At 40.2% G+C, this 13009-nt stretch overlaps 1 protein-coding gene across 6 annotated transcripts in view; it reads right to left on the reverse strand.

Annotated features, from left to right (window-relative positions):
• Positions 1 to 442: 442 nt before the first annotated feature.
• The window catches only part of TMEM154 (transmembrane protein 154), a 45874-nt gene continuing 33307 nt past the window's right edge, over positions 443 to 13009 (reverse strand). For 2 of the 6 annotated variants that reach the window (XM_072773648.1, XM_072773649.1), the window contains exon 8: positions 443 to 5306. In XM_072773648.1, the coding sequence (XP_072629749.1) occupies positions 5291 to 5306 (16 nt within the window). In that variant the 3' untranslated portion in view covers positions 443 to 5290. Of the gene's footprint in view, positions 5307 to 10894; positions 11017 to 11049; positions 12985 to 13009 lie in introns of those variants that run through there. The other 4 variants (XM_072773650.1, XM_072773651.1, XM_072773652.1 and 1 more) reach the window with 2 other exon arrangements.

The following is a 13009-nucleotide window of genomic DNA, read 5'->3' on the forward strand; positions in this document are numbered from 1 at the left end:
CCTGAACTGATACACACAATAAATGCTAGTTACAGTTAACATTATTGTTTTCTCTTAGTCTCATTTCTCTAATGCCAGAGGACTGTCGCTCTTTGGGTCCAAGCCATCTCCAGGCGGGTCTGTCCCACATTCGGTCCCTTAGTTGTTCTGGTTAGGAGAGGATGGAAGCACACCCTGCCACAGATTCTAGGGGTACAATGCTGCCATCACTGACCAGGTTTTATTTTTGCTGGGGCCTTTTATCCTTCTGCTCTCTGTCAATGTGCTGACTAGTTTTTTTGCCCTGCAAGAATGCATCCTCATTCAAAGACGTCTTCGTATGGCCTATGTGTTATGAACTTGCTCGTCAGTCCTGCTCTAGCTATCATAATGCCAACGTGTAGAAAATGAAATTAGACTCAAAGACATGAAGGAAAGTGAGAAATCAGGCAAAAGAGAAGGCTTTAGCTCTGAGCTGTTTCTATTTTTATTAAAAATAATTTTAAAAATTACATTCCATTGACAATTAAAATCGCATTTCTCAATTTAAAAATATTTTGCAAAGAGAAAAGACAAGAATGTGTTATAATATCTTTTAGATATGTAGAAAATCTAATTAATTTTTAGGGTAGATAATTTTGTATAAGGCAGGTTCAATTCTACAAGAACTTTTAAAATTGGTATTGTTTCATTTATTTAAAGAGGTATACAGATCAAGAGAGCATAATCATCAAAGGTAACAATCCTTCTTTTTCAAAGTCACAGAAGTTAAGTTAAAGGAATTTCCTTTAAAAAGATATTTAAGTCACTCCTCTACCCTTAGTCAGCAACATTTTAGTAAACAAATACCTCACCTTCAAATAAACATTTACTTTAAATCTTGGTATACGTTAATTACATAGAAACTAATGTCAAAAATATTCTTTACTCCTATCTTAGAGTGCTTTATTTTTCAGTTAAATTTAGAAATGCTTTTAAGTCTATCACTGTGGAGTAAATAAGTTAGCATACAAGCATGTACGGATTTATTCATTTTTTCTAAAAAAAAATCATGCAGCTGAGAAGAGAGCAGTTTACACATATATACATGTATATCTGACAAATCTAAAGCCATAAGCTGTAAAGGAAAAATATTATTACATATATTATTCTCAGCATACAAGGCAGGAGAAAAAAAACCCTAAAACCTTTCATCAGTCTTAAAACTAGAATAGTTTGGGGGCACTTGGGTGGCTCAGTTGGTTAAGCGTCTGACTCTTGATTTCAGTTCAGGTCATGATCTCAGGGTTGTGAGATCAAACCCCATGCTGGGCTCCACACTGGGATTCCATCTCTCCCAGTCCCTCTGTCCCTAACCTCCTCCCTCTCTGAAACAAACAAACAACTTTAGTAGTTTTGCAAATCAGTTCTAACCAATAGTGATGGGACCATTTCTTACAAGGGGCTTACAAGGTAGGATTTATACATTGAAGCCAAGTGGTAAATACAATGTCTGATGATCTCAGTGACCTTCTGAGGAAGTACTTTACTGCTTGAAAAATGAGAGAGTCTAATACATTTTTTACACTATTTTCACTTACTTTTAAAAACAAGATGTATACATGCTAAGTTACTAATGATCTAGCAGATTATTTTTTAACTTGTTGGAAAACTACAATCTCCGCCCTTTCTGAAGTCTGACATTTATTAAACATGCAGAGTTTTCCCATGTTCTTGATGTTATTTATAATTTCAGGGGTTTCACCTAAGTCAGAGTAATCTAGTGATCACTCTCCACTGATCTTCACACTAGAAAAAATGTTGCTTACTATTTGTAGTTTCTACATATCTTTCATTGAATTCTTGACATGCAGACCAAAGAGGTGAAAAATGTGAAGAATATGCTTTCTGTAAAAGGTCCAATTCCTTGTTTATAAAGCACCAAAGGCCAGTGATGATACTGTGATGGGAAATGAGGAGTATAATTACCTGAGCCCTCTACACCTGAAGTCTAATGGAAGCGAATCCATTCACCTTTGGTTGTCTTAAATGCTTCAGTGTTGTATTTCTAAACTTGTATGGCACTGGAATTAAAGTCTTCACATTACTGGATGTACTTTGGTTTATAAATTTAACTTTTTAAAGTATTTCAAGAAGAGCTTAGAGTATCTATAGAATTGATTTTAAAAAGTTTTAGTTTCATATATATTTGCATGGATTGGTATCTCATGAATATAACATGTTATTTAGAAAAGGTAATAGGGCAAAAAACAAACCAAAAAAACCCCACCAAGTATCTACAAATAGCCACCCCCAAAAGGACTAGGAGGAAAATAAAATTTTAGTACCAGATGGGACAGTACCAAGGTAATGTCACAGAGCTGCTCAAACAAATAAACAAATCTAGGCAATTCATTATTTGGATTATGCAATTATTAATAACCAATTTGAATAATTTCACTCCACACTGTTATACAGTGACTCTTCTGGTTACTTTAAGATCGAGGAAATGTAATCTATGAGTGAAGCTACCCTGGTCTGCCTGTTGTACATATTAAATGGAACCCCAGGATTTACCTTGAGTATCTCCTGAGAGTGAAAACATAACATGTGTAAATTTAATTCAGTATAAAATTTCAATGTTTTCCCCACAGTGAGAATTTCAGCAGTGTCTTCTTAGTATAAAACGGTGTCTTATCACTCCACTACATTCTGAATTTGTGTTAATTCTGACAGATATTGGAACTGAAGTCTATATTTTATGTTTACTCATCATAGGGGCCTTCTTCCAGAGATGGTACAAATTGATAAAATTTAAAAATAGACAAAAGCATTTTTTAAAGCATCCATTTACACTGATAGAAGCATTTGTTCCCCCAATGGATAAGAAGTTGGATCCGTGCTGTATGTGTTTGGGTAACAACGAGCTCCTCAGAAAGAGGAGTCACATCACTGAGTTAAGAGTAACAGATTGATATTCTTACACATTCATTTAAATAAGTTTCCTGAGGAGTTCGACTTGACAATATTGTTAACTTAGTCTGCTTAAAATGTACAAAAATGCAGTGAAACTTACATATCTTTAAAATATTCTGAAGCCAGATTTTGTTCTGATCGGCTATGTAATTAAGGCCAATTAGTTAAATTTTTACTAACAATAATCTGAAACATAAAATTAACTTTGGGTTTAAAAGCAATTCTTGAAATTATCCTCAATATATGATACCTATTAATTGAACAGTAATAAAAAGAGGGCGCTAGGATTGACCCTTCACAGCTTTGGTTAATACACCTGGCCAAGAATAAACTACCTTTAAAACAAATGCCTTGTGTACTGTGCACTTATAGACACCGGTACATTTTTCAGACATAAATTGAATGGCGTGTTGCTGAAGTTTCTCTTGCTGGAATTTGAAGTGATTTTAAATACTGAACGAGAATATCTTTATCGTATCATAAAATATTGCTTCATCAAAACGAGATTCCAAGACCCCTTATAGTTCTCTGAACTTCTCAAGTCTCCATTATTTGATAGACTTGGATAAAATGTACAGGCCTCAGAGTTCATCAAAAATCTTGGATACCTAGAGAGAGAAGGAAGCGATCTGAGACTCTTCTGAGAGTCAAAATGTTGAGAAGAAACAAAGTAACAAAATAGATTCGGTGATTCAGAAAATGGCAATTTTGGCAGAAATATCTGAGAGTCACCGTGGACTGCAGGTTGAGTATGAATATGCAGAACAGGGGTGAAAACAAAAATGCCCTATTAGGATGTGCTAACGAGAATATGACAGATCAATCTGTTGAAATTCTATACCGTGAAGACTGTCCTTCGCCAAGGCCTTGTGAAGTCTCAAGCTAGCATAATAGCAGTGGTTAAACACAAGCAGATAGTTTTCTTTTATTGTGTGGAAAGATTTCCCTGGCTTGGAACCCTGCCTTCAAAACGAGGAGCCCAGGTCAGAAGGCGGATGCCAGCTAGAGGGTGGAGAAGGCCCGTTTCTGCTACGCCTCAAGGCGGCCTTCCAGACACAAGCCCCCCCATTCAACAGCAAGAGTTTGGTGAGCCTCATCTCCCTGCAGTTGATATGAGGACAGTAAAATAAATAAAGTTTTCATTCTTCTTCCCTGGAATAAAATACCAAGTGTCGTAGAAGACCTGAGGACTCCGATTTGCTAGATTGCTTTAAAGGTCAGAATTAGAAAATTAAGGATTAAAGGAGGATTGATTTTACGTGAGTGGGAATGATAAGCAGGCCCTCCTGCACGGTGCACTGCTGCTACTCGTGCGAGGGTGTCAACAGAGACCGTGTTGAATGTCATCTCTGATGGGCTGATAGTGGCCTCCCGGAGAGCCGTGTCGAGGAGGACACCAGGCTTGCCCCAGCCTGACAGGAGAGTGCGACGAGTGATATGTGCCACAGGCACAGGTATTTCCTATTCCTATTCTGTCTGTCTCAAATGACCTTAAAGATCTTGAAAACATAGAAGGCTGACAGATGACCCACCCTGTGCCCATGTCCTAGTCCCAGACCACAGGCGGGGGAGGTGTGGCGAGAGTAAGAATGAGCTTTGGGGAAATGTGAACAAGCCGGTGATTGTAGCTGAGAAGGAAATCACTTTGCTCTGTCACTGAAGATCCCTTTTCCTCCAAGAAGGTCCCAAGGGCTCTGGCCAACTCGAGTCCCCAAGGCCCCAAAGAGCGTCTCCTCCGGACGGCGGCCTCTCCCACTCTGTCTTCTTGGCAGGCAGATGAGCTTACCAAGCCCCTGGGATGATGCACACAGTGAAACGCTCGCTTTGTTTTCTGTCTTTTCCATGATGTAACTCGCCTTGAGGAAAGCTGCTGCCGAATGCACATGACCTATCAGAGGACTTGACTAATCAGAGGAAATTATCCAGCGCTAATTAGGTAATAAGGTGACCCAGAAGGAAGCCATATATAAAACAGCTTCCTGATTTAAACTTTGAGGAACGAAGCAGAAAGGTAACAAAGACCTAGAGAGCATGGCCCAGAGGACCGGGCAGCCAGGGGTAGGCCTGGAGGAGAGAAGAGGCGCTCCTGGGGGCGAGAGCCTGCTTGGGTCCTCCTCCCTCAGAGGCCCAGGACGGCAGCCAAGCCTCTTCCCTCGCGCTTCTCAATCGTGCATTCTTCCAAGTACAGGTGATGCCATCATTAGGAAGAGTGGGCGTTGGGAGAAACAGCAAAAGGTTCTTGTGTCTATGTTGATTTGAAATTAATTAAATTCGCATCCTCTTCATCCTCTGTTGGCAGGCTCGGCAGGCTCCCTCCGGGGCTGCTTCTCTTGGAAAACCTTAGCACCATTCAGTCTCAGGATTCACTGTCACTGTAAAAAAACAGAACCATGGTATGTTTCCAAGAAGCTACCGAGAGCTGGTCACTGCACTACGGAGGGGACTCCAGAGAGCGTACACGATCAGGAAGCCAACAGGGTCCAGCTTACAATTTCTGAAACAAAGCTTGGTTTGGATTTTATATTTGATCCCTGAGGAGGAAATCCATGAAGGCCAAGAAATAATCCCTAGCTCTTGCTCTAAGATCCCTCCCTTGTGCTGATGTGGAGAGAACCAGATGGAGTTGGGGGTCCCCCCCCTTTAAATAGATCTAATCCCATTCTCCTATGAATACATGCCAAATTGCTTTTTTTCCCCCCTTCCTTTTTTAAAAAATTTCCATGCATTGTTTTTTTCTCAGGAGTTCGTGGTCCTGGCGTGTTTTCAAAAGCCCATTTTGTTCACATCCACAAAGGATCTAGAGATGCCTTCTCGGTGTCATTTAGAATTCAATCCTAATGATGCCTAATGCATCTTGGGGTGTGAGTCGACATAAATTAGGGACGTGGTATTCGGACATGACTGTGCTGGCTCATTTGTGCTTTTGTTTCTGACTTGGCTATCTTGGCCACATATCTGGCTCTGCAGCTTTTCCCACTGAGACCATGCCTCCACCCACATCTCCTGGAAAGCAGGCCACTCTACCTCTCCTCCCACTTCTTTCTTCAGTTTTGTGTCCCTTCGCTCCAATTCCAGAACATCCCTACTTGAAGTGACCTTTGTCTCCAAGAAAGTGCCTGGATGATAATAATCAACAGAACCTCACAACTCCTTAGCTCACAGGTGTGTACAGTCTGCAACAGCTAGGTTCTCCTGACGCCTGCTTCAGAGCTCTCCTGCTCAGGGAACCAGCATGTGTTTCTAAAAAGACTGAAGCAATTTGATAGATAAATAGATCTATCCATGGAAGGAGAGGGGAGATAATGTGTGTATGGTTATGTGTTGGTGTTTGTGCTGTGAAGAAGCTGTGATAAGGTCGGACCATCGATGGGAAAGGAGGAGGCGGGCAGTTGTGAGCAAAAGACAACTTCTACAGCAAAACTTATTTGAAATGGAAAGCTGATGGAAGATTAAGAAACTTTTTAACTGGGATGCCTGGGTGGCTCAGTGGTTGAGCATCTGCCTTTGGCTCAGGTCATGATCTTGGGGTCCTGGGATCGTGTCCTGCATCAGGCTCCCTGCAGGGAGCCTGCTTCTCCCCCTCTGCCTGTGTCTCTGCCTCTCTCTGTGTGTCTCTCATGAACAAATAAATAAAACAAAATCTAAAAAACAAAAACCAAACAAACACCAATCCATACTCTTTGTTGAAAAAATGAATACAAATAAGCAAAACGAAAAAACAAAAACAAATAAGCAAAACGAAAAATACTAACAATCTTACCACAGTTAACATTTTGGTCTGTACTCTTCCAAACTTCCTTCCTCTGATCATGATATACATTCTTTGGTACAAAAATGGAATCATATTATGCATATCACGCTGTGATCTGCTTTTCTCACTGTCATTCACATACAGACATCATTCCTTGCTAATAAAAATACAGTATCTTTTTAGTGGCTACAGAGCATTCTAGTGTCTCATCAGACCAAAAACCATTTTTTAAACTACGTCCTTATTGTTAAACCTGTAGACTACTTCTGATTTTCAGTTTTTATTTAGTATAAAAAAAATCTTTGCACACTCCCAGTTGTTACCTTTGCATAAACATACCTAGAAGAGAAATTGCCAGGCTAAAATGTATCTCATATTAAAGCTTAAATAGCCCTTTGTCAAATTACCCCTTCCCTAGATTTTTTTCCTCCCCACATTCTCTTTAGGGAGATTTCCTTTTCAATCCTGGATATTATTATTCTCATTTTTTATTGATCCAATAGGTGAAAATATCGTCATATTTACCTTTACTTTTTATGATTTCTAAGAAAAAGAAACATTTTTTAAAGGTCTATTGGTAATTTTGATTTTTTTCTTTTGCTAAATTGCTAATATTGATAATTTTTACTCATTTAAAATGGGACTACTGGACAGGCCCAGTGGCCCAGCGGTTTAACACCGCCTTCAGCCCGGGGTATGATCCTGGAGACCAGGATCGAGTCCCGCGTCGGGCTCCCTGCATGGAGCCTGCTTCTCTCTCTGCCTGTGTCTCTGCCTCTCTCTCTCTGTGTCTGTCATGAATAAATAAATAAAATCTTTAAAAATAAATAAATAAATAGAATGGGACTATCTTTTTATTGGTTTGTGTATTAATCATTTTTGTTCATTATACATATATTGCCAATACTTTTCCCCAGTTTTCCTTTTCCTCCTCATTCTATTTATTGTGTTTTTTGAAGTAAAGAAATTTAGAGCTTTTAATGTAGTTTAAAACTATGCTTTTCTTTCTTTTTAAAAATATTTATCTATTTATTTGAGAGAGAGAGCAGGGGGGAGGGAAGACGGAGAGGGAGAGAATCCCAAGCAGACTCCCTGCTGAGCATATAGTCCCATGTGAGCCTGGATCACAGAACCCTGAGATCATAACCTGAGCCAAAACCAAGAGTTGGATGCTCAACGGACTGTGCCACCCAGGCACCTCTAAATCTATGCTTTTTTGATATGGTTTTTGATTCGTGTGTCATGCTTTCAACTAGTCCCTACCTCAAAGTTATAATAATATTTATATTTTTTCTGTACTTTTTTCTTTTTTTAGCATTTAATCTTATTTGGCGTCTATTTTAATCTATGGCATGAGACAGAGCTCTAAATTTTAATTTTTATTGCATTGTGGAGTCTTTCAGGAGCACAGTATGTGTCTCTCTATTTAAAAAAATTTTTTATGTCCCTCAATAAAATTGAACCATTTCTTTTTATATTATGCCATGCATTTTTTGGTTAAGTTTATGCCTAGGTATTTCACACCTCGTGTTGTTTTTATGGCAGTACTAAGGTTAGTATGTGCTAACAGTGGCTCTTTCAGCGTAGTAGATAAGAGCACAGGGTCAGACAGCCAGAGCTTGAATCAAGGCTCAGCCACTTCCTGGCTGTGTGATCTTGGGCAAATTGACCTTGTTTTAGGCTCAGTTTTCTGTGTTTATCTCATCTGCAAAACACACATAATAATACCATGTATCTTACAGGGTTGTTGTAAAGGATAGGTGAGCAAATCTCCGTAAGGCACTATACTAGCGGCCTGACACAAACACACAAATGTATGTTATTCTTATTTTGCAGATTCTATGCTAGCAAATGTTTTTTGGTTAAACACAAGCTTGAACACTGACTGCTTCAAAATGCAAAGTCTTTAAGAAAGAATCTTCCAAAACAAACTTTCCATTTCTTTCTCTTTTTTTTTTAAGATTTTATTTATTTATTTGAAAGAGAGAGAGAGAGAATACATGGGGGGTGGGGAACAGCAGAGACAGAGGGAGAAGCAGGCTCCCCACTGAGCAGGGAGCCCGATGTGGGGCTCAATCCCAGGACCCTGGGATCATGACCTGGGCTGAAAGCAGATGCTTAACAGACCGAGCCAAAGTTTGGCGCCTCCAAACTTTCCATTTCTGAGGAGAATGTACTTAAATGTGGTTTGTTTAAAACGCTCTACAAGCATTTGAGGGCTTAGCTGGTGGCACCGTCACCAACCAGAACTTGTTTACTTCAAGCACCAAGGAGCCCAGAGCTCACACCTGGCACTCTCTGCTCGGCTCTGTGGCCTGCGAGCAGTGTGACAGGGCCTGCCACACAAGACTGTCCCAAAGTGGATACCAATTGCCTCAGCCGTGGGACATCAGGTCATTCCTAGTGTTGCAACTCTCACACGCAAATGTTCACTGGCGGTGGCGCAGTGGCCGTCAGGCCTGTGTGAGAGTCAGCAACCTGGGCTCCGGCCCACGACCTGCGCCCGGAGGCATTCTCGCTCGCCCGCTCATTCCTCTGTCGAGTTAGACGTGTTCCCTGCTGTCCCTGTGGCTACTTATCATCTCTGTGAAATGATCAAATAAGCCCAGGCGTTTCCAACTCTGGCAGATCCTAGAGTTCCCTGTTAAAAATATCTTGGCCCACTGCCACACAATTGCACCAAATACAATAAGTGATCCTGCCTCAAACTTCTATTGCTTGCCTCAGTGTTAATTCCGCAGTGTTAGCGTCTTGTCTACGGCCGCGGCATCAGAGAGTACGTTTTCTGAGTGTTATGCAGATATTTTAAGAATGTGGGACAGCTTTCGCAAAAGCCTTTATAGTAACAGGCCCACAAACTGTAAAAACAAATTGAACTGATGACAAAGCGTCATCTTATGATTTTTAAGAAAGCATTAAATTGGGAAGCTAACAGTGAAATGAGGACAGCTCTGAAGGCCTCCTTCCCGAGTGCCCCCGGGGCGCAGCCATCTTTGTTCTCCTGACCAGTTTATCTTCTCACACTTCCTCTTCGTGACCACAGCTAATGTTTCCTCGCTCCAAAGATGGCAATAAACCTGCACTAAACCTTTCTTGTGTGATGATGCTTCCTAACTTGGTGTGGGGGGAGTACAGAGCTCAGCACAGCACAAAGTCACCTCACAATTAGATCATGCTCCCTTTCTCTTCAGCAATATAACATCCCTTCTCCTTCCCGAAGTAGCCCTGGCCCTGGCCCTGGGGCAGGGAAGGGGTGGGAGGGAGGTGGGATGGGTAGGGAGAGAATTATAGAGGTCACACATCTGGCTAACATCACACCCAGGCCTAACATTCATCCAACACACATAGATCATGCCCACAGCAGACATAATCTGGGCCACTATTCAAGCAATGCTGTGGTTTATTAAATTTAATACATCTTGCCTCACCCACCACATGCACACGCACGTGCGCATACACATACACACTTGCATTTTAACAATGTTATTTGAAGGTATCATCCTGCAGGATTATAAGCGGTTCCTTTTTTTTTTTTTTTTTTTTTAATAAGCAGTTATTTTGTATCCCTCAAAATACAGAGCTCAGATTTGAGGGAAACCAGTTGGCACTCAATATACTTCTTATTTAATACTTACTGAGTTTTAAAAGGACTTTTGAGAGACTAGAAAGGAAAAGAGGAAAGAAACTCATAGAGAAAATAACTGGAAGGGGCCACAGAGATTTACTTGAGCCGAGAGGCCAACACAGTTCACCAAAACTGCTGTTTTCTTGCAATTAATGGTTCAGTCTCATCCATGAATACATGAGGTGATGGATACATCATTCACCAAATACTTTCATGCATTAGCCTCATGGTGGCTGCCTTTTTTGCTGCTGAGTGTTCCTTCTATTTTTTTGATCTCTAATTTGTGGAATATCTCTTAACTAATTAATAAAAGAAAATGAAAATGTAATTTTGGGTTTTTTTTTTATAAAGATTTTGTTTATTTATTCATGAGAGACAGAGAGAGAGGCAGAAACACAGGCAGAAGGAGAAGTAGGCTCCCTGCAGGGGGATCCCGAGACTCCAGGATCACGCCTTGGGCCAAAGGTAGACGCTCAACCGCAGAGCCACCCAGGCGTCTCAAAAATGTAGTTTTAAAAGAAACATTGAGTTTTATCATAAACCTGCTGTGTAAATTAGACAAATCATTGAACCGCTCCAAGCTCCAGGTTTACTCATACAGTTTATTTCATTTTTAGCTGGTTGAACTGATGTGATGTAGACAATGCCAGGCACATATTGGGTTGTTCAGTAAATATATTTTGTAAAATTACATCATCATAATTTTCTAAAAAAAAAAGACAAAGAGCAGAGACAGGAAGAAATTCACGAAATTCTTTATTAAACTAACCTAGATTTTCCCGAGAAATACTGAAGTGATCCATTTTTATGTCATTGAGCTCAGATGTGAATCATAAAATAAACAATAGAATTATCACAAAACCAGAACAGGTATGCTGTTATTTACCCTCTCTGACTGCTCAACTTCCTACGTGATAGTACCCAGGCATCCAGTATGTATAAAATGCTATATAAATGTCTTATTATTTTTTGTTATTAATGTGCTTTCAAAATTATAAATCCACTTGGATGGAACCAAATCAATTTTTTCCCTAGTCTTTCCCAATGCTATTACTCAATATAAACTCATCACTGTGGCCAATTGGCATAAGGGAAAGAAGATGGACACTCGGCTAATATTTGCCATTCCTTTTCTGTGGTTCGTCACCTAAGCTTGCAGAGACAGAAACACTACGCTTGCAGGAAATTGTCTAACTATAAAGGCCTCGGGAAGAAGGGACAGGCTGGCTAGACCGTAAGCACTATGATGAAAGGGAGTCTATCTTTGTGGTTACTACTATCTAGCAGCATTCAGGAAGGTGCTGGGAGGGGCAGACAATAAGGCAGTGCATTCTTTACAGAGAATTTAAACAATAATATAACCAACTCAATAGATCTGCTCTCTGTTATCACTGAGTGCTGGCAAAGCTTAACAATGCCAGTGATGAAATTCTCTTCGACTCTAGGGCAGACCTCTCCCTCTGCCCTGCCGCAACCCTTAAACAGCATTCCACTTACAATGTCTCACACATAACAGATATGAATTATGGGAGAAATGCTAAGGTAGGAAATATGAATATAAAACTCCCCCTTGTACACAATTCCTTTGTTGTCTCTTCTTATTGATTTTCAAAAGACATGAAAACCATAGTATAAACTTCCCATACTGCTTTGTGTTCTCTGGCCCTTAATAAAATCCTGTGCTAAACTTTAGATTCCACAACATAAAAGAAAATGTCCATTCAATGAGGACAGGGCAAAGTAATGAACAATGGCTGGTCAATGGGATATGTGGGAAGAGTTCTAAAAGACTCGAGACTATGGATCCTGATGAGAAAAGTCTTTACACCCCACATAGTGCATTAAGTGTAGGGTGGTGACCAGATTGACCCCTTTTTCCAGAAGTACAAAGACTTTACATATAACAGAGGTTCTGTGTCAGGGTGTCTTTCTAGCATCAAGATGAATTGAATTCTTTAAATGCATTCTGGAAGTCTTAATTTAGCAAGAGGATGGAGAAGTATGTTTTCTACTAAGTTCAATCTACAGTGACTGTTACATACTTTCTGAAGCAGTACAGTCACCTGTTCACTGCTTAAATGGCAGAGGAAGGATGAGTCTCAGACATTAAAGCCAATGGGGAACTTTGGGAGTACTGATGTGTCAAAGTAGGTTAACTTATTGCGACAAATGTACCACTCTGGCGTGGAACACCAATAGTCAGGGAGGCTGTGTGTGTATAGGGGTAGGGAGCAGATGGGACCTGTCATTTCCGCTCATTTTGCTATACACCTAAAACTAAAATAGAAAGCTTTAAAAAAAAAAATGCCCCAACCACTAACGTGGATGTGCCTGGGCCTTTGGACACAGGCTTATTAGCCCAAAGTGCAGTGAATTTATGTCTATGAATTTTAATAATAATATCAATATTTATTGAGAGTTTGCTTTGTGGCAGGCTTTGTTCTAAGTGCTTTGTATCTTTCGGAGTTTTTGGTGACTAAAAATTAGATTTGCTTTATAGTATTGTACTGCTCTTTGAGTAATCAGAACGTCCTTATAGCACCAAGGCCCTGGGATTTGCCATTGCTGGTAGAATAGCCCTGGTTCTGACATCGCTGAGCGGGTAAGGCCTGACCAGTGTCCTCTGAATCAAAGCCAGATAGTTCTGGACCAACAGAAGAATGTGGACATTCACCTGAAAAAATAATAGTTTAGCATAA

This window comes from Canis lupus, chromosome 13 (assembly GCF_048164855.1).
Source record: "Canis lupus baileyi chromosome 13, mCanLup2.hap1, whole genome shotgun sequence".
Classification (NCBI taxonomy): domain Eukaryota; kingdom Metazoa; phylum Chordata; class Mammalia; order Carnivora; family Canidae; genus Canis; species Canis lupus.